The sequence below is a fragment of the Opisthocomus hoazin genome, chromosome 8, assembly GCF_030867145.1.
Source record: "Opisthocomus hoazin isolate bOpiHoa1 chromosome 8, bOpiHoa1.hap1, whole genome shotgun sequence".
NCBI lineage: Eukaryota > Metazoa > Chordata > Aves > Opisthocomiformes > Opisthocomidae > Opisthocomus > Opisthocomus hoazin.
In genome coordinates, this window is record NC_134421.1 from 56,502,686 (window position 1) to 56,527,647 (window position 24,962).

General features: G+C 42.0%; 1 protein-coding gene across 1 annotated transcript in view; it reads left to right on the top strand.

The window, feature by feature from the left end:
* Positions 1-1,661: 1,661 nt before the first annotated feature.
* CERK (ceramide kinase) overlaps positions 1,662-24,962 on the top strand; it is a 46,808-nt gene continuing 23,507 nt past the window's right edge. Inside the window, exons 1-6 of the mRNA XM_075428564.1 lie at positions 1,662-1,874; positions 12,511-12,624; positions 13,542-13,664; positions 16,789-16,914; positions 17,433-17,496; positions 22,192-22,337. Of these exons, the coding sequence (XP_075284679.1) occupies positions 1,724-1,874; positions 12,511-12,624; positions 13,542-13,664; positions 16,789-16,914; positions 17,433-17,496; positions 22,192-22,337 (724 nt within the window). The 5' untranslated portion in view covers positions 1,662-1,723. The remainder of the gene's footprint in view (positions 1,875-12,510; positions 12,625-13,541; positions 13,665-16,788; positions 16,915-17,432; positions 17,497-22,191; positions 22,338-24,962) is intronic.

Consider the following 24,962-nt stretch of genomic DNA (forward strand, 5'->3'; position numbering starts at 1 on the left):
GATTAATAAGAATAAAAGGAAATAGTCACAGGAAAGAGTGGTAAAAAGAATGAACTTTTTTACTTTTGCAATGAGCGTGGATCACACCATAAGTATATTGATTCAGATGACTGTAGACTATAAAAGATTATATCTAAATTGCCTAGTGGAGAAATGATAAATAATATGTTTAAGAATACAGCTTTGTATCAGTGATCTGTTAGCTCCTGGAGGATGTCTGAGGGGGTCAACATGGAAAGAGTCTCTGTCACATTGTGAGTATCAGCATCAGGCTGTGGTTTCCACACAGCTGTCCTGGCTTGCAGAAGTGGTTACAAATAATGGAAATGGAACGTGCTGGATATGGCACAACCCAAAACAGAAAGGACGCTCCTGGCCCAGGGATCTTGCCATCCGAGTCTAAGAGGGGTGATACCAGGCGAGGTAGCTGGCAAAATGCAAAGAACGGGTGAGACACTAGTGACTGCTCAGCAGTGGATTTGGCAGACTAATGTCCGCAGCGGACTTCCACGAGAAACAAACTTTAGGCCTGAATATAAAAAGCATTGCAGGTGTTTGTAGGGGGAAGGATTCAAAAACGTAAAGGGCAATACAACTGACAGGAGCAAAGTGTTCTTTGACATTGTGAAAGTGTGGCATACTTGGGTATTTTCAACAACGAAGGCAGCAACTTCATGTCTTTCAAGGCCAGAGGAAAGGATGTTGCGATAATCAAGATGATAGAAGACAACAAGTACCCACGGCACAGGAAGACTGTCTCGAACGCGTAACTAGGATGACAGCGCTCAGCTCGCTTGTTTTCAGAAAACGAAATGTTGAGTATTCTGCAAGGTTCAGAGCAGACCTCAAGTGCAGAAGCTTTTCAGCCCCTCCGAGCAAAGCCTGCTGGAGTGTCTCCGTGTCACCCTCACGCAGCAGAGCCCTGGCCCCAGGCTCACCCCCCTAAGAGCAGACCAGTGACATATTTCTCCAACCTTGGTAGGAAATGCTCAGAATGGGTAGGTTTGGAGTAAGGCCAGAGGTGGAGCAACGGCCGCTCACTCTATTTTGGGCAGGATTCTGATGGTTGTAGCGATGAGGTCCAGGGACACCGCGGAGGACCTGAAGAGCAGCGAAGAACCGGGAGTTTCATCACAGGGAATTGCTGCCAGCACCCTTGAGGCGACCCCGGAATGTTTTTATGGGGAGGAAGGCGAGGTTAGATCGGGAGGTGCGTGGTACAACCCAGGTAGATACACTCGTCAAATTTTCGCTGTCTTGAGTTCATCGCCTCTGCGACGGCTGCTCCGCCGTTTCGCAGCAGAGAGCAGTGTTACGGTGTCCCCGCGGAGCCATGCCCGGGGCGCCGGGGCTTCCCGGCCGGGCAAGCCTCCGCCGCGGGCGGCGGGGCAACGCGGCTCTCGCCAGCGGGGCGAGGAGACGCAGCGGCCCGGACCCTCCGCCGCCTCCGCGCCCCGCAGCCGCCTGCCCCGGGCGCCCCCGGCCGCGCCGCGCCCCGCCCCGCGGAGCCGGGCTCCGTGCCCCGTGCCGGGGAGCGGCGGCCCCCCCAGGCCCCGCCCCGGCGGCGCTGGCGTAGGCGCTGACGCCGCAGCCCGCCCGGGGGCCAGGCCGGCTAGCGGCGGGGTGAGGGGCGCCGTTAGCTGCCGGGCTCGCCCCGCGGCGGCCGCCCGCTCCGCCGGGCCATGCGGTAGCGGGCTGCGGCGGACCCGGTCTCTCGGCGGCCATGGAGCGGCTCCCGGGCGGGCGGCAGCCGCGGCTGGTCTCCTGGCTGGGGCTGGGGCTGGGGCTGGGGCAGCGCTCCTGGGAGGTCACCTTAGACGAGGAGCGGGGGCGGCTGTCCTGGCGCGACCCCCGCCCGTCGCGCCGCGGCGGCGGTGAGTGGAGGGGAGCGGCGGGCCGGGCCGGGCGGCCGGTAGCGCACCTGCCGCGGCCTCTCGGCGGGCCGGGGCCGCCTCGCCTCCCCTCGGCGGCGGGACAAGGGCGCTGGGCGGCCTCGGGCTCTGCTGGCGCCGGTCTCCCGGCGCGCGTTGAGCGTTCGCTGCGCCGCGGCCGCCGCGTGGGGTTCAGAGTCCGGCGGTGAGGGGCTGGGGGTAACGGCAGGCCCGGGAGCCGCGGCCGGCGGGGAGCGCGCTGCGCTGGGCGCTTCGGCCGGCTGCCGGGCCTGCGCGCCGCGGAACAAGGGCGGGGGCGGCGGGCGAAGCCGCGGCCGCGAGGGTGCCTCTGGCTTTCCTAAAGCTCTGCGCTTTCTGAGGGGCTCCGCGGAGACTGCCAAAGAAAGTTTCGGTGGTGGTTTTTAACCGGGCGACGAAGCCCTTCGTCCTTACCCCTTTGGGCAACCGGGGTAGCGCCGACTGGCAGAACTGCAAGTGGGAGAGGTTACTGCTGGAAATAGCTGGCGAAATCTCAGGGTACCGTGTGAGAATGTCCGTACGTACAGTACGTCAAGCTTTCAACTGCACTTCAGATGGTATTTTGTCAGATTCTATGACCTTGGGGTTTTTATATAGTAATTATTGCCATTATTAATGTAGCCCTATTTGCATGGTGTGCGAACAGCTGAAGATGTGTGATGTCTTTTCACAGCAGCTGCTGTAGAGTGGAAAACTGCTGTCATCCTCGTTTGAGAGGTTGGAGGAGCTGGGACAGAGAGAAACTAATAGTAGAAAGGATGACTAGAAGGTTATCTGAGAAAGGTTTGAACGTAGGTGTCTCCAGTCCCAGGCAAGTTCGCAAACTTAGTTAAACAGTTCCTCCCTTCTTGCCATGTACCTTTATTCATTGTTTTCCCGATTTTATCATATCTTACTGGCCTGAGGCTTTTTGAAAAAAGGTAAGGGAAAAGGAGGACTTGCAAAGCATTGTAAGAGTTTGAGGTTGTAGTTTACCTAACTGAGAAGTGGTCATGTTTTCAGTACATCTCTGCACAGAGTTTATCCTTCCTCTGCTCTGTCCTTCCTATCCTCCTCAGCAGTACTGCTGAAAAAAATATTTGAAAATTGCTGACCTTTGAAGACAAATTAGTTCTTTATTTCTGCTGAGCTTAATATATAGGTGTGGAAAATAAACTGTGCACTTTTCAAATTAAAATAAAATGAGTCTAGAGAAAGGTACCTGGATCTTAAATTCAAAACATAAAGTTTCAAAGCCTTTTGGGACAGTTGCTCGCACTAAATAAAGTAGGCCCTGCTTTGGAGAGAATTGTGTTGAATTGTGTAAAATCCCTCTAAAAATTTGCCTTTGCAAAGTTACCAGTTGACTGATCTGTAGGCTAAAGCAGGTTCAGTGGGAGCTCCATTCTGCCATACGATGACTTCCTTCAGGCCACACAAGAGTGCCACAGGATCACACTGGCTCTCTTAATTAGCACTCTGAAGTTTACAGCTGCTTACAGTTGTAAGTTTTCACAACTTTAAGTTGTAACTTTCTCAGCTTACTCCTGGTGGGCCAAAACGAGTATGAACCTGTCCCAAAGCCTGTTCCAAAGTGGCTGTCAGAATGCTGGGAATGGTGGAAGGAGGGTGGGATACAGTACACTAGACTCTTTTTGAGGCAGTTTCTGAAGCAGTACCCAGCTGGAGATTCCTCAGGAAGCAAGTCTGGTTGCTGAGTGTGGCTGCTGTCCTGTAACATAGCTATTTACAAGATTTTGGAAAACGTGACATGGAGTTGGAAGGGAAAAGGGAGGGTGGGAGGAGGAGGAAAAGAAATGCCAGAGTGTTCTGGAGGCACAGGTATAACTTATGTAGAGAGCAAGACAATAGATGATGTCGTCCTCCTCTTAACAAGCTGGTTAGTTCGTGTGTTTCCTGCACTTGTGCTTTAGTACCATCACGGTTTATGACTGCTGCCCTGTTGTCTGTAAGCTCTTTTAAAACCTGAGATGGCTCATCCTGTTCTCTACAATTGTTTTGGAAATATGACCAGCATACATGACAGTATATAAATAAACTTAATAATATGGCAGATGGTTGGTTAGAAGCATGTAATTTCAAAGGAGCTGCTTGACCAAGATTGGTGTCCTTCTACCATTTATCCTTTGACTACGTGACTACTGTGCATTATGTCTAAATACAGACTTAATTATGCAGTATAAAAGTGCTACGTTTTTTGTTTAATAGGTAGTTATTACAGTGAAACAGTCATCTTTAAACTGAAAAAACTACGTGAGGGCTGCACATTTTGTCATTATTTATTGCTGTCTTGATTTAGCTACAAAAGTAAAAATGATTTGGTATATATTTTGTCAAAGTTTTCAGACTTGGACAGGTAAGGCACTAGAGCTATAGTTAGGTATATTGTAGAAGCGTTGAAATATCTACCTCTCCCTATTGCATCCAAATTCAGGAACAGACAGGAATCAACAGAGACTTTGTCCTGTTGTCCAGGAAAATATAGTTTTTCAGAGTTGGGAGATTCTTGTAGTTTCTTGTCTTTGTACAATGATATTAAAATATATATATTTTTAAAACCAATTCTGTCAAAATGCATTTTGTGAATAAAGAAGTACTAATTCAGGAGAATTATTTTTAATGCTGTCATTGAGAAGATAATAATAACAAAACCAATGTTTGTTCAAGTCGTGGTATGTTTTTAAAACATTAAATCCTAAATACTGTTTACTTTCTTCCTACTGTTAGACCTTATTTAACAGCATCGTATTTTCAAGTTCTGTCTTCAGTGTAATGAGGTTCCTGTTTCCCGTTCTTTGGTTGGTTAGACTTCTTTGAACTTAGAGGGATAAGTTTTATCTGAAATTTTGAACGTGTTTCTCTGTTACTTTTAGCTATGCAGCTCTGTTACTTTTAGCTATGCACCCTTTTTTCCTAGGCATGCATTCATTTTCAGATATTCTGAAGAACATAATTTTTCAGCCCAGTAACACTTCACCATGGATTTAGTTGATCTGCAAAGCTGGGCAGATCAATTGTTTTATTATTTTCTCAAGTTGGTGGTACTGTCAGGTTTTTATCAAGTAATACATGATAAAAAATTTGTGTACCAAAAATCATAGCAGGTTATATATTGTAAATATGTACTTACGAGTATTTTAGAAGTATTGGTTATGATTGTATCATGCCTAATACTGGGTGATTGAAAACACAGAATGAAATTCTCTTGGCATTTTTCTGTTTTTTTTTAATTGTAATATACAAGTATGAAGGGGATGATCAAACAAGGCACCGGACTGCGTGCCTTCACTTACCTTGTGCACTTTCTTTTAACCCTTCTATTTCTCCTTTCTGAATTCTCCCTTGGCATGTCTTTTCCAGCTTTCCACCCAAGACAATGACTTGAGGAAGCCTCAGTGCTAGTGTTCACAAGAGTGATGCTGATATTGGGCAGAAAGGCTTAGGTAGTAGAGTGATGCTGTTTAATGTAGGCCTGACTACTTTGTACAGACCATGTATGACTTACTAACGACTATGCCCTTGAAGAGGAGCTAACAGACTGGTAAAAGGGGAACATCCTGCCCAGAAGGCACCAAAGAGTACTGAGGGAACTGGAGGGAGAGCTGGCCAAGCCACTCTCCGTCATTTATCAGGGTTAACAGGGGAGGTCCCAGATGACTGGAGGCTTGCCAGTGTGATGCCCTTCTACAAGAAGGGCTGGAAGGAGGATCCCGGGACCTACACGCCTGTCAGCCTGACCTCAGTGCTGGGGAAGATTATGGAGCGATTCGTCCTGAGTGCGCTCACCAGGCATGTGAAGGACAACCAAGGGATCAGGCCCAGTCAGCATGGGTTCATGAAAGGCAGGGTCCTGCTTGACCAACCTGATCTCCTTCTATGACCAGGTGACCCGCCTAGTGGATGAAGGAAAGGCTGTGCATGTTGTCTACCTGGACCTTAGTAGAGTATTTGATACTGTCTCCCACAGCATCCTCCTAGAGCAGCTGGCAGCTCATGGCTTAGATAGATGTTCTCTTCGCTGAATGAAAAAAGGCTGGATGGCCGAGCCCAGAGAATGGTGGTGAATGGGGTTAAATCTAGTTGGTGGCCGATTACGAGTGGTGTTCCCCAGGGCTCAGTTTTGGGGCCTTGGGGAAGAGTGGCTGGAAAGCTGCCCAGCAGAAAAGGACCTTGGGGTGTTGGTTGACAGCCGGCTGAACATGAGCCAGTAGTGTGCCCAGGGGGCCAAGAAGGCCAACGGTATCCTGGCTTGTATCAGCAATAGTGTGGTCAGCAGGAGTAGGGAGGTGACCATACCCCTGTACTCGGCACTGGTGAGGCCGCACCTGGAGTACTGTGTTCAGTTTTGGGCCCCTCACTACAAGAAGGACATTGAGATGCTGGAGTGTGTCCGGAGAAGGGCAACAAGGCTGGTGAAAGGTCTAGAGAACAGGTCTTACAAGGAGCGGCTGAGGGAACTGGGGCTGTTTAGTCTGGAGAAGAGGAGGCTGAGGGGAGACCTTAACTGCTCTCTACAACTACCTGAAAGGAGGTTGTCGTGAGGCAGATGTTGGTCTCTTCTTCCAAGTGACTAGCAATAGGAACAGAGGAAACAGCCTCAAGTTGCATCAGGGGAGGTTCAGATTGGATATTAGGAAAAGTTTCTTTACTGAAAGAGTTGTAAAGCATTGGAACAGGGTTCCCAGGGCAGTGGCGGAGTCACCGTCCCTGGAGGTGTTCGAAAACACGTAGATGTGGCACTTCAGGACATGGTTTAGTAGGCATGGTGGTGTTGGGTGGATGGTTGGACTTGATGATCTTAGAGGTCTTTTCCAACCTTAATGATTCTATGATGAAAAGCTGGATGATTGCCAAAGAAGCAAGAAGCTAACAAAAATCCAGGGTAACTAGGAAAATGGTAAAGGTGGCAGGGGGAGATTGTGGCCACTGACTCAGTTCAGAACCAGAAAGACTGCACACCCTTCCCCCCGGTGTGTGAGCATGCATAATTAAATAAGGAAGGAATATACCTTTAAGAGGAGTGTATAATGCGATGAACCTGTTAGAATGTAATGAGTAATTTCTTTGTTTTTGTAAGAGCATGTACTCCATGAGACTCTGCTAAGCTAGCTCTGTGGAATTATCACCTAGCACCCACATCTGCGCAAATATGCAGCAGAGACATTACCTCTGCTCTGTGTGTATATTGGCATACTGCACTCCGGATAAACGATCCCACTTTTGGGAAAACAATGCCCTTCTGATGTTGTGGATTCTAACGAATGCTTAGTTTGGTAGACACAGTATGGAGGCAGCAGAGGTGGGCCTGCTTGGAAACAAGGTCTGTCCAGCACCTGGAGTGTGTTGGCACATCCTTAGCCAAGGTCATTTTTCATCGGTCATTCCCCGTTGGCAATGAGCATATGTAGAAATCTGAACCATGTTTTTCTTCAGGCAGTTCCACTGACTGTGCTGAACTGGTAGGGTGCGGGGAATAATAGCTCTAGAAGACATTGTTTCTTTGAAATGTGTCTTCTTCTGGAAGATATTAGATATAAGGATGAAATTCTTTACTCTGAGGGTGGTGAGGCCCTGGCACAGGTTGCCCAGGGAAGCTGTGGCTGCCCCCTGCCTGGCAGTGTTCAAGGCCATGGGGCTTTGAGCAACCTGGTCTAGTGGAAGGTGTCCCTGCCCATGGCAGCATGGTTGGGAACTAGGTGATCCTCAAGGTCCTTCCAACCCAAACCAGTCTATGATTCTATATGTTATTCAAATATTGATGCACACTACATTAAATAATACATGTTTTTCAGCATATACCTCTTTGGTGCTTTACTTTTTTTTTTCCCCCCTTTTAAGGTGAAGAAAAGCATCTTATTTCTTGCTTTACCATTGAAACATGCATAGCTGAGTTGAAAAGATCTAATTTGGAAATGAAAAAAAATCAATGGGAAAACATTCAATAGTATAATTTAAATATGCAAATTGATCCAAGTTCAAATTGCTGTGGTTTGATTCAAACTCAGAGGTGTGATGTGAAGTAGCGACTGTGCGTCTGATCATAGTAGGAACTGATCTATTGTCTATTGGTTTATGAAGTACTTGAAGATTGACTTTAAGGAAAAAAAAAAAAGAAAGCAAATTTCCTTATACGTGGCCGTGTATTGTGAGATCACGGCTGTCAGATGTTTGTGACACTTCCCCAGTTTTGAATTAAATCATTTAGTCATGATGACTTTTTTCTTCCCCCTCCCCCAGGATGTGAATTCTCTGTAATTTTGCTGTCTATCCGTATCCACTATCTTTGTTACGCTGGTCTTTATTAGACACAGCTTGATCAATATAATGCAATGTGCTTTCTGATAGAAAATGTTCTTGTTTTCTTGCTTTTAGGGGAGGCAAGGTTTAAACTTAGGACAAGATAACTTACCCTTTATGTGGTCTGCAACAGTCAATTAGTTTTCAAAGTGACTGAAAAAATACTTCTTTAAATCTGCGCTCCAGCTTTTTCATTGTTAATATTCTTAAATCACAAGAGTATGCTAATAATTTAAATTAATTCTGAACGCCACTGCATGCATGGGCCTGAGCTGAATTTTAAGAATAAACCAAATACTGTGATCAGTAATGTTTTTATGCTTTTGCACATGGCTGTCTTGCTTTAAGCTAACGTGTTTCAGAGGGAGGAATTTGGCCTGTAGGATACGTAGCTGGCAGTGATGACTGGGGTTCTGAGTGAGTTTGTTTTAAAGTCAGGACGTGTTCTGTGGGAGCGGCAGACAGTGATGACACACCAGAAAGCCTGTCTTAACACAGAAAAACACACTTCACAACGGCTGGCAACATTTTTTACAAAGCAAGTCCACTGTTAAGTATGCTTCCTTGTTTGTTTGGAGTTTTTTTCTCCCACTTGTGTGATGTAGGCCGAGGTAATATGGATCTAATGCCGTATTTTGCTGATTTGTCAATTTGCACTTCATGAGTGTCTGTTAAGACTGTAAGAGCATAGTGACCTGGCATGAGTGATGGCTGGCACAGGCACTGTGCTGGGAAGACTGTCGCCTGTCCATTGTGCATTTTGCTTGGTTTGTAATCTTTTTTTTTTTCACTATGCCCCTTCACCTAGCTGCTCTGAATGGAAAGCTCACTGTCTTTAGTGTGTCATGTCTGCTAGATGTTGAACAAGGTGAGAGACAAAAACACAATGTGTGAAGAACTTTTAGATTAAGCTGAAGAAAATCAATATGTACTTCGGTATTTCTGAACTCAAAATTCAGCTTCTTGAATCTAGACGTGTATGTTAAAAAATCGTAGTATTTTGCCTGGAATTTTGTCTAGGAACTGTTGTGTGCTACTTGGTTGAGTATATTGCACTAAGCCAAGTGAAGTTGTTTCTTTGATATGGTCCTGGCCCATAGTTCAACTCTTTTCATTAATGTTGGTCTAGTAGTGCTGGTGTAAGTACCACTTTTTTTTGTTAATATGGCAATAAGGTTTTCCATGTTTTGATAGAAACTTATAAAGTTGAAGGCCTTTATGAGTGAACACCTTCATACTAAATCAATGAAAGAAATGTCTCATGTTGCTTGATAATAGGGTAAATGCTACAAAAGTAGGTGTGGGAAAGGACTATAATTAGTACATATATGAACTTTGACCTCTCAAAAGAGGGCGGGATAGATCTTTTATTTATTTTTGTGGGGTGGGTTTGGTGATTAAATGGCAGATGAGGGCATTGTGTTTATAGGAGCAGGACTGTGCTGCTTGTGTTGAAGGTCTCTATTTGATTTCTTCACAATGGAAACTTCTCCCTTCTGGGGAAAAGGGGGGAGGGTGGGACTAAGTAGTTGATTTGCTTTCTGATTAAACAATATACTGTATAACACTAAGTCAAATAGCAATGGAGTCATATTTGGACTGATAGAAATTCTTGAGCTCTATTAAAACACAAATTCCACTGGTTTCAGATTTGTTTTTATAAGCTGCAGGGAATGTTCTGAACAACATTTTTGTATTTGAGAGAGTTTTGCATCTTTCTGGCTCTCTGCAGTTACTGTGTTGGGTAGTGTGTGGTTTTGACCACATTAAGATTGGAGTATACTTATCAGGACAGTGGAGTTCCTCAATGCTTGAACAGTGTCAAATAGTACTGAGGGCCACAATCCGCGTAGCTGGTATTCATAGAACAGAAACTTCGCAGACTTTTACCAAGCCCAAAGATTTACAGAGGGAACGTGTGATAACTCTGTTCTTTACTTTTGCTTTGGTCCTTTTTTCTTGTGTGGTTTGTGTTGTGGTTTTTTTTTCCCCTCCCCAGCAATCTGTTTCTTTCAAATATGTAACTCTTGTGGCTTAAGATAAAAAAAACTTGCACATCTATGACTAAAATATTCACTATGCTTTTTTGCTGCATCTGTGATTTGCTGGAAAAGCAGAATGCCCAGTCATGTGGCTGTTGGAGGGAGAACACATCTGAATAATTAGGAGAGCTTAGTAGGAGTGATTTCAAGGTCTAGGGTGGTCAATATTAGCTGTGTAATATGTGCTAAAATATATACTCTAAAGAAATGCTTTTGGTGATAGACATTTGGAAATGTTTTTTAATCTATTTGCTATCTGTACAGCTGGACAGCTTCCTCTGTTGTATAGAAAATCCCTAATAAAACAATGAAGTCTGTTGCTGCTCCTAGCATACATGCTAAGAAGTATCCAGTATGTAGAACTATTTCCCAAAACATTCATTAGAGCAATGTCATTTAAATTTTGAGCTAAATGCAGTTTGTTGGATGTGTAGCATGTCTGTGAGCAACAACAGAAGGAGTTACCACTTAAGTGCAAGCTTCATGAATGCACCAAGCTTGCTTTCATATTCTGGTGTATGGACAGGTGGCATAGCCAGTAGAAAAATGAGAACGAAAAGCAGTTCTGGGAAATAAATGCTATAAGAACATGCTCCCTTCCCTTAATTTATCATTCTGTCTCTGTTCTGTATCTTTTTTCCTTGGATAAATGGATAATCATATTGAGATCATATAGCAGATCTTTTTTTCTGAATGTTAGGAAGACCAATTAAATGTTACTATCCAATATTAAATACTTGATATAGTCTTACATGTGTATATGAATGATATCTATGTCTGTGTACAAGTACAGTGTTTTTAGTGAGTTCATCTCTGCTGTTGGATCTTTATAAAGACATTCTGTGACTGCTTCTTTTCCCCATTGTGCCTTAGATATAGTAAATGCAATTATTATAAGCCGAGATTTTGTTTGGATGTAGTTAAAACGTTCGAATACAGCCAGATTCCTAAAAGACCTCAGTGTAAAGTGTGGAGGCTACATTTCTTTGGAATCAAGCTAAAGACCTCTGGGAAGATAAAATCCCTAGAGGAATGTAAAATAAGTCAAATAACAAAACACCTATAAAGGACAAAAAACCTTGTGTGTGTAGTCCACAACGTGTCAATAGACAGGACAATAGGTAACAACTCTGACTAAAACAAATAAATAGGACGGGGAAAAAAAAGTGAACTAGTGGCAAATGAATCAGTCACCACTGTGAAGAGCTCAGGAAATTTTTTTACTTGTTTTACATTCCTCACCACCACCATGGTACTTCTGCAAAATAGTGAGGAAGATGAAATGTAGGATAAAACCCAGCAACAACAGTATTAGTGTTTGTATTTTATGTGTTTAATATCTCTATATCTCTCTATCAATATATGAGAAACAACTATAATATAATAATATCTGATCTATAATAAGTATAATAATATAATCTATAATTAAATGTGTGTGTATATACACACTGTTCTAGCTTGTATGTAAATACGATGCATGCGTTTTCAGTTCCACTTTTTTTTGCATAAGATAATAGCAGAGAAATTTTGAAATCGATAATGAAAATGAGAGAAAATTCTCAATTGGAAAGGAGTTTAGAAGACTGAGAAGGTGTTGAGGGACTATAAGAGAAAAAAGAGTGAGTGTGGAAGAAATTCTTTTGTAGTGTAAGAGCAAGAAGCCTGTAATTCTGAAAAACAGTAGTTTTGAGTTTGATACAAGGGAAATACATTTTACAGTACATAAACATAACATACAGAGTTTGCTTCTTAGGAGATCCTGAAGTTTAAAAGCTTAGTAGGTTTAAGAATTCATATGAATGCCCTTTTTTCATAAGCCAGCTACTTACATGAAAATAACAAACAGCCTCTGTAGTCTCTCTGCAGTAGATTTAGTTGCACATTCTTTGAAATAGCTTGTGCTATTCACTGTCAAATGTCTGGACTAGGCGTCATTGAAGGGTCAATTTCATTATGCTGAAATCAATGTTGCTGGATTTTGGCTTCATGCAGAAATGTTTTTAGACTCAGAATACCTAATTTTCTGAGAAACCATAGACATTTAAAATATTATTTGGGGTAGTTCAAAGGTGGTTATGGATTATGTGCTTTCACTAAATGCAAAAGGAAATTGAAAATATTTAGCAAATTTCTACTTAATGCTTTTGGTTGTCCTTATTGAGCAGCCACTCTAATTGTTTGTCTGTATGACATTATGTGTAGAAATAATAATTGTGATGCCATTTTAAGATGTTAATGTGTAAGATCTTGTGTTCATATAGGATACTGCTTTGTACCAACCTCTGAGATCATTGCTGTAGAAGAAGCTGAACTCCACAAGAAACAGCGTAATATTGGCAAATGGCAAAAAATGGCAAAACCACATGCTTTCATAGGTAAGGCAAATACAGTCTCAGCTTGCCTTAATTGCTTTCTTGGAGATTCTTTAGGGCAGACTCAAAAGGAATCTTCAGAATTTTTTTTAAACAGAAGTGATGCGTTTAGAAAAACCCAACACCCCCCCCAACCAAAAAAAAACCCCTCCAACCTCCCCCCCCCAAAAAAAAAACAACCAAACAGGTTCTTTGTATTATTGACTGCATTCTTGAAAAGTGCCAGAAATAAATTCATTTGTTTTGAGGAAGGAGTGGTGACTTCTGTGCTGCAAAGCTGGAGCAAATGCAATTGCTCCCATGCCAAAACTTTATGTTGTGAAGTACTTTCCTCGCATTTAGTCTTTCAGCAACAATGATCAGTGATACTGTAGGTGGAAAGGTAATGGTGCTTCTTGTCTCACTGACCTAGTTCTGCATGCACAAGAAAACTACTTTTTTTTTCCTCAATTTTCACTTTTATGAAATTAAGTTTACCCTGTTGGTTACATGGGAGCTGCTGTGATGCTTATCCTCTTAAGCTTATGGTACTTTATATTATGTAGACGCTGCAGACTTCAGTATGGATAAAATAATATATAAGCTCAGTGAACACTTGTATGTCTGTAATCAGTTTATGGAAAATTGTCTGTATTTGGTTCAAAAAGGAGTTTGAGTATCTACCAGAAGGTAATGACCTAGAGCCAGTGTTTTCATGTATGTTTTCATTTTCACTTTTTACAGATGTCCTGGTCACACTCTGAGCGCTTCTGTCATTTGCAGAAATGTGTAGTGGGGCTTAATTACAAATTTTTTTCCAAAGTTAGATATTTGGGAGGTCTCTCTGAAATGTTTTTGTCATTTCACAGAACTGTCTCATTGTGCCTCTTTTTTTTTTTTAATTGTTTGTTTGTTGTGTGGTTTTTTTTTAATTTACATAGTGTATTACGTGAAGAAAGCCCGAAATCACCGCTGGCGGTGCAGCGATGTGACATTTTGGTCTGTTGATGAGCATGTGTGTCATCAGTGGATACAGGTGCTGAAAGAATTACTTGAAATGCAAAGTAAGTTTGACTAAACTACTAACATTTGCAGCATCCTCTTATAGGTTTGAATGTCAATTAATATTATTTTGAGATATCTGCTTCTTTTTGAATTGTAAAGAGCAGCTTATGCTCAAAAGGTGAGGGAGCTGAGAGTTGAAGTGTCTCATTCTTATCACTACTGTGTCTCGCATATTCGCTAAATTGTACTGTATGTTTTACTGTAATCGGTCAGGACTATAGCTGTATTATAATTTTGGCCAGACGTAAATTATTTTCACAGAATAGGGACACATGAGAAGCTTAGCAGAGGCTTTCAATGACTGTAGCTTTCGGAAAAGTAAACGGCAGATGTAAGCTCAGAGGTTTAAGGTACTCTAGAGAGCTGAGGACAAGGATTGTAGCAATTGCAAGATTTATGGGTGGCTTTTTGTGTGTCCGTCTCACCTTTCCGATCTCTCTCATCAACAGTGTGCCTTATGTAGTGTACTGGCTTTGTGTGGCAATGCATTGGTAGCGTGGGAGCTACAGGGGTGGCTTCTGTGAGCAGGTGCCAGCAGCTTCCGCCATGTCTGATGGAGCCAATGCCAGCCGGCTCCAAGACGGACACACCGCTGGCCAAGGCCGAGCCCATCAGCGATGGTGGTAGTGCTTCTGGGATAACATAGTTAAGAAGGGAAAAAACCCAACTGTGTAATGGCATTTGCAGCAGGAGAGAGAAGTGAGAACATGAGAGAAACAACTTTGCAGACACCAGGGTCGGTGCAGAATGAGGGGGATGAGGTGCTCCAGGAGCTGGAGCAGAGGTTCCCCTGCAGCCTGTGGAGCAGACCATGGTGATGCAGGCTGCGCCCCTGCAGCCCATGGAGGTCCACAGTGGAGCAGATCTCTACCCGCAGCCCGGGGAGGACCCCACACCGGAGCAGGGAGATGCCCGAAGGAAACTGTGGCCCCGTGGGCAGCCCGCGCTGGAGCAGGCTCCTGCCAGGACACGTGGGCCCATGGAGAGAGGAGCCCACACTAGAGCAGGTTTGCTGGCAGGACTTCTGACCCTGTGGGGGACCCATGCTGGAGCAGGCTGTTCCTGAAGGACTGCACCCCGTGGAAGGGACCCACGCTGGGGCAGTTCATGGAGGACTGTCTCCCATGAGAGGGACCCCACGCTGGAGCAGGGGAAGAGTGTGAGGAGGAAGGAGCGGCAGAGACAACGTGTGATGAACTGACCGTAACCCCCATTCCCCTGCACCGCTCGGGGGGGAGGAGGCAGAGAATTTGTTAGTGAAGTCAAGCCCGGGAAGAAGGGAGGGGTGGGAGGAAGGTGTGTTATGATTTATTTTTTTTATTTCTCACAATCATACTCTGATTTGATTGATGATGAATTAAACTCCCTTTTCTCCCCAAGTTCAGTTTGTTTTGTCCGTGACTGCAATTGCTGAGTGATCTCTCCCTGTCCTTGTCTCAGCCCACGAGCATTTCATCGTGTGTTTTTTTTCCTCCCCTGTCCAGCTGAGGAGGGGGAGTGACAGAGCGGCTCTGGTGGGCAGCTGGCATCCAGCCAGGCTAAACCATGACAGTGTAGTAAGAGTTCCCATTCATCATTTCTGGGAGTCTTGGACGTCTGCTTCTTGCAAGGCTAAAACTAGTTTTGCAAGAGTTATTCCTGAAAGAGATACCTTGATAGATGTCAGGGAGTGGCAGGAACAGAGCAACTCTGTGACAGGAGGGAGATCAAGGATGACCACAGCCCAGGCAGTGTCCTCGCTGACCGGGGTGCAGTCCCACTGTGTCTGAGCAGAGTGGGCAGAGCAGGGATGGGGGTAGCAGCAGGTCCCATTTATGGCTCAGGTGGGATAAAGTAATTGGGTCTATCCAGGGAGGTGAGACAGGAGCAGCAGGAGCTGGAGGCAAGACTGGAGGTAAGCTACCTACAGCATAGGTCTGAAGTCCATCTGAGATGCAGAGCTGGAGAAGAGACTGGATACAAGTGCAGCTACGATGTGACTCAAGCAAGTACGTAAGGCTCACAGAATAAACATGGATGTTTAACAAACAGTGTTCTTCAGAACAGGCACTGGAAGCATGCATCTTACTAATGGTTTTGTTTTGTATAGTTACACAAGGTATTATGCTTCCAATAAAATGTTTCAAAAAATGGGGTTTGTGCACCCATTCAGTACACCTGTGAGCTGTGACCTGGGCAGTCACCTCTGAGTGCAGATGTTCCTTCTGTTGGTAACGAACCATTTCAGAAAAGATAACAGGCCCTCAGAGAGGGTGAATGGTGCTTTGGCTGTGTGGCAGCTTTTAACCGTTCAAACAGTCTAGCTTGGGTGGATTTATTATACAAGTGTGCTGATCTAACAGCTCTGTTTATTCTTTCCTTTTGAAATAATAATTTAGAATGCAATCTGAGGAAGTGGAATGGTAAAACAGGTCTTCAAGTTCTGTGTAAAGCGAGAAGGCTTTCTATGTGCAGCAAGCATTACCACTTTGTACATCTGTTAGTACAGAGGGAGAATAATTGTTTTCATTGCCACCACCAATGTAAATCCATAACTGAACAAACTTGAGATAGTAATATCAAAGGTGCTTTCTGGGGCGAAGGGGTACGCTATAGGGCAAGCGCTTGCTTTGCAGTGTGTAGCTTTGGGAGTTATTCTTAGTGAGTATCACAGAAAGGAAATGCAGCTGAACTATGATACCAGAGCAAGAACATGGTTTAAATAAGTTAATTTAAAAGTGTTTCTACATATGCTTCGCTCACAAGAGCCTTTCTTATTGCTGCCCTTGATTTGTCGATTGTCTTGCATGCCTGTGCTACTAATGTCTTTTAGTGTGAAGGTACTGCAAGAATAATATGCTTAAGAGTGTGAGACGTGGAGTCAGATGAAATGATTCTAAATTGCACCTGCTGTCTTATTACCAATTTGTTCAATACTGTCATTATCCACAGTATAATAAAGAGGATAGGTGAAGCATGTTTTTATAGCTCTCTGATAAGGAGTTATAAGAGTGAATAAAGAGTTATAAAAGGCTTGTATGCTGTGTTCACTCTGATGTTTACAGGGTTTTTTTTTTGTATAGCTTGTTGAATTTTTGTTTTGTGTACAAAAGCAGTGTACTATAATATTTTTCCTGACTACAGAGTCTAGACCAAAGCAGCTGCTTGTGTATATTAATCCGTATGGAGGAAAACGACAAGGGAAGTGGATTTATGAACAGAAAGTTGCTCCACTCTTCAGTCTGGCGTCTGTCTCCACTGATGTTGTTAGTGAGTAATGGATATTTTAATTTCTTAATAAACACAATGTGAGCTCTTTAAAACATCTCTGAGTAGCTGAAGTTCTTCCTGTTACTTAGCTTTTCTTACTAAGGAAATGAAACCAAGTGGTAGAGAGGGAATGTTTTCTAATTAAAGCGTATGACAACCTTATATCAGTTTTCTGTTTATTAAACTGAAACTTCTAGTACTTCTGAGCTATTTGAACTCTTAATGTATAAGATACTGTCTTTCTTCTCTTTTTCAGTTTTACTCCTAAAATCAATTGTTCATTTGCACAACTTTTTAGTGGAATATTTTTCCGTATATACAGCAGTGCATGTCTCTTTCAGTTCATTCCTTGGCATAAAATGTTTTTAAATGCATTTTATGGGCAGGCAGTTTTATGATCACATTGGTAATAGAATCATGTTTATCAATGAATTAATATTTTTATAATGGTATATTGTATATAATTTTATATTAGTATTTTTAGAATTGTAACTTTTAATATGTTTATTTCTTCATAGTAACTGAACATGCTAACCATGCTAAGGACAATTTATTTGAAGTCAATATTAATAAATATGATGGGTAAGTAACTTCACTTTTTTTTTTTTTCTTTTCTGGCTGATATATTCTGTAATCTGTCTCTTTTCTTCATCAACGACCTGGATGAAGAGTTAGATTGTACCCTCAGCAAGTTTGCTGATGACACCAAACTGGGAGGTGTGGTAGATACACCAGAAGGCTGTGCTGCCATTCAGCGAGACATGGACAGGCTGGAAAGCTGGGCAGAGAGGAACCTGATGAGGTTCAACAAAGCCAAATGCAGGGTCCTGCACCTGGGGAGGAACAACCACATGCACCAGTACAGGCTTGGGGTGGACCTGCTGGAGAGCAGCTCTGCGGAGAGGGACCTGGGCGTCCTGGTGGACGACAGGTTAACCATGAGCCAGCAGTGTGCCCTGGCTGCCAAGAAAGCCAATGGGATCCTGGGGTGCATCAAGAAGAGTGTGGGCAGCAGGACGAGGGAGGTTCTCCTTCCCCTCTACACTGCCCTGGTGAGGCCCCATCTGGAGTACTGTGTCCAGTTCTGGGCTCCCCAGTTCAAGAAAGATGAAGAGCTACTGGAGAGAGTCCAGCGGAGGGCTACAAGGATGATGAGGGGACTGGAACATCTCCCCTGCGAGGAGAGGCTGAGGGAGCTGGGCTTGTTCAGCCTGAAGAAGAGAAGGCTGCGAGGGGACCTTGTAAATGCTTACAAATATCTGAAGGGTGGGTGTCAGGAGGATGGGGCCAAGCTCTTTTCAGTGGTGCCCAGTGACAGGACAAGGGGCAATGGGCACAAACTGAGGCACAGGAAGTTCCGTCTGAACATGAGGAAGAACTTCTTCCCTCTGAGGGTGACAGAGCCCTGGAACAGGCTGCCCAGGGAGGTTGTGGAGTCTCCTTCTCTGGAGATATTCAAGACCCGCCTGGACAAGGTCCTGTGCAGCTTGCTGTAGGTGACCCTGCTTCGGCAGGAGGGTTGGACTAGATGACCCACAGAGGTCCCTTCCAACCCCTACTATTCTGTGATTCTATGATTCTGTGATTCTTCTTGTCTCTAATTTAAAATAGTAGCCTTCATTGCTGATACGTTTATTGCAACAGCTGAAAGTTCTGGGACATATTCCTTTCCGTAGGAGATCCACATTTAGGAGTATCAAAGGAAAACTCAGCTGTTCCTGTAAAACTGTTCAACACACAATACATTCAAGTGTAGTATAACAGTATTTGCATGAGATTTGTGTTCAAGAGATGAATGTAAGATAAATTCTGCTCATCCAGAAGATGAGCGTTCTGTGACAGCTTGAAAGCTACCCTGAAATGTTTCGTGGTATAGGTGATCTTGAGATATATAGGAGTCCAGAACACTTTATCAGTGTCATTCAGCCTGTGTATAAAAACCATAAACTGTTTAGAAACATTTCAGATAGTTCCTCTTGCTATGTAGGACTGTCAAATAATGGCTACATCATGTGGCTTTACTTGTGTGTGTTCTGTTGTGGAATTACTGTTTTAAAAGAAGACCTAATTGAATGGTGAAATTGCATTTCATTATTCAATCTGCTGTAGAAGCAGAATATTTTAACAAACAAGCTAGTTATTCCAGTTTCTGATTCTGACATGAAACAAGTTACATGACTCGATAATCATGAAAACATATGCAGAACCTGTGACAATAAACTCTCATAACTACAGTATTTTAAAATAGGATCTTGGTATGCCTGCTGACTGGTACATTGGAACTGGTAAGTTGCAAAAATAAAACAGTTTCTGTCTTTCCAGAGTACTTTTGCTAGGGGAGCAGATGTGTATGCATTGTGTAAATCAAGTGAGGGCGTGATATTGACAAATTGTGATAGTAAGAAAACACATTCATAGGTTAAGTTCCCAGACTTCTCCTGCTTTAAAATGAGCTAACTTTAAATAAACAGTTTTGATTATATTAGGTGTGTTCTTAATTTTGCAGAAGTGCAAGGAAGGGAAACTGGAATCCTAGAAAAACCTAGTTAGTTAAGATTTTTCCTTTTCATTTGACTTAAGTAATTTGAAATAGATAATAGTGATGGTTGGTGATATTCCAATACAGAGTAGAAAAGAGAAGTGAGCCCATGTCTACTCCTAGGAAATTGTTTTTTACAACAAATGGCAATGACCAGTTGTAGTGATACCTGAAGTGGTTTTAGCAGATTCAAACAGTCTCTTATTGTAGAATTTATTTTTTTTTTTCTTTGGTGGGGCTTTTTGGTTTTGTCTCTAACGTGACTGAGTTAATTCACCAGAGAACTGCATTGTTTTAGAATCTCATGATTCTTCTGTTCCCAGGCTGGGCCTTAACAGCAGGTAGCTTGTGAACTTCAACCTCTCTTTCAAGTCTGATTTTCATCCAACGTGTACAAATCTGTTCCTTGGTGAACACTGATGTTAGGAAGGAGTTCTTATGTTAATACTACTTTTTAAATAATAGATGACGTGATTATATGGAAGATTTTAAAAATGGGTGAGCCACGTAAATGCATGTGTTTCTTCAAGTTTGATTGACTCTTCTCACATACAGGAAAAAAGCCTTTGGTTTCCTACATCTACTTGTTATTTACCTGTACTCTTAGACTGGTTCTGATAAGTGGCTTTCCCTTCATTCAGTGATGAGTTCTTCAGACTCCCTATTTGGCAAAACCATGCCTGTAATTTTGGAACTGGATACAGGATTCTTAATGATAGCCGCCTCACTGCTTTCCAAGTGTATTTAGTTAAGACAGCTTATTTAAACCTCTTGTGTGTGTTTCCCATTTGTTCCTCCTATATCCCCTTATAAGAATTTCATCTGCTGAGTGTACTAATCTAATAGCTCAGTGATAGAGCAGCTTCTCGTTAAAGACAGTTACTTAAAATATTCATTCAGTTGCAATATGGCAGGTTTTTGTACATCATTGTGCAGAATAACTAGAGCATACTGTAATATTGTTCAGGTAATGACAGTGTTTAGAAAAAGTCTGACATGTATGAATTGCTCTGCTTCCTTATCCGTATGCCTGTTGCACAAGTCTTTGTAAAACTGTTTCAGTTTTTTTTTTCCTAGTTCTTAAATTAGTTCACAGAATGGTTGAGATTAGAAGGGACTGTCATTCTTTTAAAACTCATTTGTCTAGTGGACTTGCTTCTCCTGAAGTCCTTTACCATATGTAGTTTACTGTTATCATCTGTCTAAAAAGTGAAATGCTAGAAAAATAAACCCGAAACGTAAGAGTTGCTTTAAGATCTCTCTTACAGTAGTTCTTCACTAAGGGCCTTCACATGTGACTGGCACATTTGTCATGTGATGTTTGCAATTAATTTGGTCACAATGATATTGTTTGTGTCAACTTCTTTACCTGTCCGTATTTACCCTTGATTGTCATCTCTGAGCCTGGATATAGTATCTGTTACAAACAGAACACTACTGAGGCAACATTCACCTTGAACTGACATGGAGATTTTTGTCCACTTAACCTCTTTCCTAGAGTCTGCAGAGAAGGATGAGAGAGGCTAAAGTTGAGGAATAATGTAGTTAAGCTAAGAGAAGAGAAATTAATTACAAAAATGAGAAACAAACATCCTTTTCTTCCTTCTCTCCCCATCTCTTAGGCAGTGTAGATTTTTAAGACTGTCCTCTCCATTCATGTAAAAATGACTGGGTTTTTTCAAGCTTTCCCTCTGCTGAAAGTACAATAAGTAAAGTTAAATCATCAATACCTAAAAATTAAATAAACTGACTTGTGGTATGAAATAAGCACTCATTCTGCACGATCTGTTGCTGACTATGTGGAAGAGTAGATGCTAGTTTCTGTGTTGGAAATAATTCCTATAGATAACAGTAAATATTCCTAAATGTGTATGCTGGAGGCTACATGCGTGACTTTGGATTTGTCTTGTGTTCCCTTAAAGTGTATTTGAATTAGCTTTTCAATTAAAGAATGTTTATGCTGTTAGAGTTCAGGGTGTGCATTTGATTATTGTGCATGAAATGTATACTGCTGTCAAACAGTCTTTTACTTCCTAGTATTTGCTTGGCTGTCGGTTCTCGGGTGAGCATTAACGTATTGAGGATCTGTGTAGCTGCTACACCAGCTCTGACCGGAATAAAGTTTGCAAAACAAAGTTTTGCATCTGGTAACATTTAGGACTCTGTGTTACATTGTGAATGGTTATGTAGATGTAAATCACTTCTGTCGGTCTGATGAGCTCTCAGTATGTTCAGAAGAGCATGCAAGCGTGCACTCTTCTGGTTTTTGACTTTCATATAATGTATATCCCTATTAAATTAATAGTGTAAAATATATTTCTGCCTGAAGCCACAAATAGTAACTTTCCCTTTTTAGTGAAGGTACCTTATTTCCATTCTGCTTACTTACAAAGCTGAATGTACAGTCTTGTTCAGTGTGTTCCTTGTATAGTGAATTTCTGCTGATTTTTGTCTGTCTGCACACAGCAATAGAGGATAAAGATTTTTTTAGGTTGCATTCCAACATTTTTTCCTAACATTACAGACATATCTAGGTGCATTTGCAGTTGTGTAGCTTGGATTTTTTTTTTCTGCTTTTTGTTAGTTGTCAAGTTGACTGTGAGCTACTATATTTTGTAAAAATGGAGGAGGAGAATAGAACAACTATTTTTTATGTTCCCAGTGCATGTCCTAAACAGAACACTTGCTGTGTTGTTTATTGACTGTTAGTGTGCATTCTAATTTGTGTTTCCTGGCAGTGTTGTTTGTGTTGGTGGGGACGGCATGTTCAGTGAAGTGATGCATGGTCTCATTGGAAGAATGCAGAAGGACTCTGGCATAGACCAAAATAATCCCAAAGCGCCGTTAGTCCAGTGCAATATAAGGATTGGCATAATTCCTGCTGGTAAGAAAGGGTTAACTTTCAGTTTACTTTATTCATTTATTCCTGAAATTTCTTCTTAATAACTTCTTGTACTTAGGCCCAAGTGTAAGATGTGAGCACCGATATTCCATAAAGACACCTAGCTAAAGCTGTTTGTATCCTGGTATAATTATCACATGCAACTGTATTTGGGAAGGGTACTTTGTAAAGGAAATCAAATCTTGATGTTCAGCTTCAGAAATGAATTACTTCTTTTTTGTGTGTGTGGTTTATTGTGTGTTAATACAAGATGTTGACAATAATACCTTTGCCCGTCTGAACACATTAATAGTGAAATTTACTGAACAGAGACTTACCTGATAAATATTTTTCTAGTTCCAAATGCTCCACAAATTTCATTAGAATTGTAATGAGAACCTCCCACTGGTCTGGCAAAGTCCAGACAAATGCTAAAACTTCTTCTCCCCCCACCCAGTTATCATCATAGAAAGCGTAAGGCAACTACAGCTGAGGAACAGTCCTCGGGTTCCAGACCTAGCTGCAGTTTCTGCCCTTTTTTAGAGGCCCTGTACCTTCACAATTCTCAATATCGGCTGCTTTTTCAGGGAATTCTAACTCCTGTCATTGAGAGGCATCTGAGAAGACTCATTCTTGGAATTCGGGTCTTTGGTGATAAACTTGCTTTTTTATTGACCATAGGCACTCTTTGGATCAATCCTGCTGTTAAATCTAGTGTCTCAGGTGTTACCTCACCCTGCCCGGTTGGTCCTCAGATTCCTTCAAAAGTGGGCTTACAAGATGACTCTCTTCCAGAACTGTATTCAGTGTTGCAACTCCTTAATAGCATGTGCAATTTTGAAGACTCTGTGGAAAGACAAGTGTACAGTTCAGTGTCTTTCCTATGGTGTTTTGTTTTTCTTGTCAGATGCTTGAGATTTGAATTAAAGAACTGGGATATGAAATAAACATTGTGAGCTTCTGACTAGAACTAAAACACAGAGTTTATGAGAAAATTTAGCACAGGTTATAAAAATATACCATCTGAAATAGTATACTTGTACCCTTAGGCTTTAGGTGTCCAATTTTATACTCGTTATATCTTTGTAAAGAGTGAATGCAAACCCAACTGGTCTGAATTGTTGCTTGGAAGAAGTTTAACCCTTTCTGCTTGCAGTACAATATGGCTTAGACATCTAAAAGTTGCAATGTAAATATCCCCTTGTGGTTTTTCATTCTCCTTGTTAGCTAGCACAATAAGGCTTCTGTATAACAGAACTACTATATTTAACTCATTTTATTTGTTAAAGCTGTGTATTCAAATCAGTTTGGATAATAAACTTAACAAGAATAGAATTTGAAGTGCTCCACCCTTCATTTCCCTTTATTGAGCAAGTTTCTTGGACTAAAGGTTTTTGCTTATATGGTTGGTTTCAGAAGATTTTGCCTGCTGGTGATGTTAGTGACCATAAGAAGATACAATTTAAAAAACAGAACCTCAATATTAAGAGCTATTTCTTTGTCCTTAGGAATTACCTATAAGCATGTTAAAATCGAAAGATTAACCTTGCTTTTTCAACAATTTCTTAATGCATTTTTTCCAATTGAAGCCAAAAAGTCTGATCTTCACTGATATTTTAATATTGCTGATATATATTAAGTCACTTTCATCTTTTATATACTTCAATATTTTGTTTGTTGTGTTTTGTCCATTGTAGCTCTTTGCTGTTGGAATGTATACTGCATGCTCTGTCCCTTGAACTAACATGAGGCACAGCCTTGTAATCAGTCCTATGATTCAAATATTTTCTCCAAGTTATTATTCAGATCCCTCAAAAATTATTTATAATGGTGTATAAGGAAGCTGGCCTTGAAGTTCTATTAATTAAGTTTTTGGAAGTACAGAGGATAATATATATCTTGATGTGTTTGCATATTGTGCAATTTTTAAAATGATCCATTACTGAAGATATGAGAAAGTGCGTATGTATTGAAAAAGGGAGTCAAATCACTGAACAAGTGTTAACCCTTTGTTAATACATCTAGCCACGGGGACCTTAAATAGTGTATGAAATAGACAAACCTGTGCATTGCAGAGTGGTCAGGAAGGCAGCAAGAGGGTTGTTTGGGTTTTTTCCTAGCCCTTTGTGAAGCTGTTCTCTGTTCATATTTGCTTGATGTAATGGAGCTCTGACCATGTGTTGACCCCAACAGATCCGCTAGTTCCCAGACTAGTGCAAGAAGTCTGTTCCAAAATAAGTGAGATCCTTAAAAAGACTTTTTTTTTAAACTAGACAGTCCTAAAATACAGCAAGTCAAAAGGAATAATGAAATATAAATCATGTATCTAGAAAATGTCATCCGTGATACTTTTTTTAGTTCTTTATAACCAACCTTTTTCTTAAAATCCTAACAACTCATTAATAGATATTGAAAACAAACACTACCCATAGTTTAGAGATGAAGTTCTAAAGCTCTGTGTGTCTTCTGATACATGGAGACAGTTTACACAGTGAGGACAGGAGCCTGCAGTACAGTGACACTGAATCAGTGTTTTTTGCCTTTTTTATCATTTAGTTCCTCATGTCAAGCTGTGTTAACAGAAACATGGCAGCTTGTGGTTTATGGTTGTGATTAAACAGTGTATTC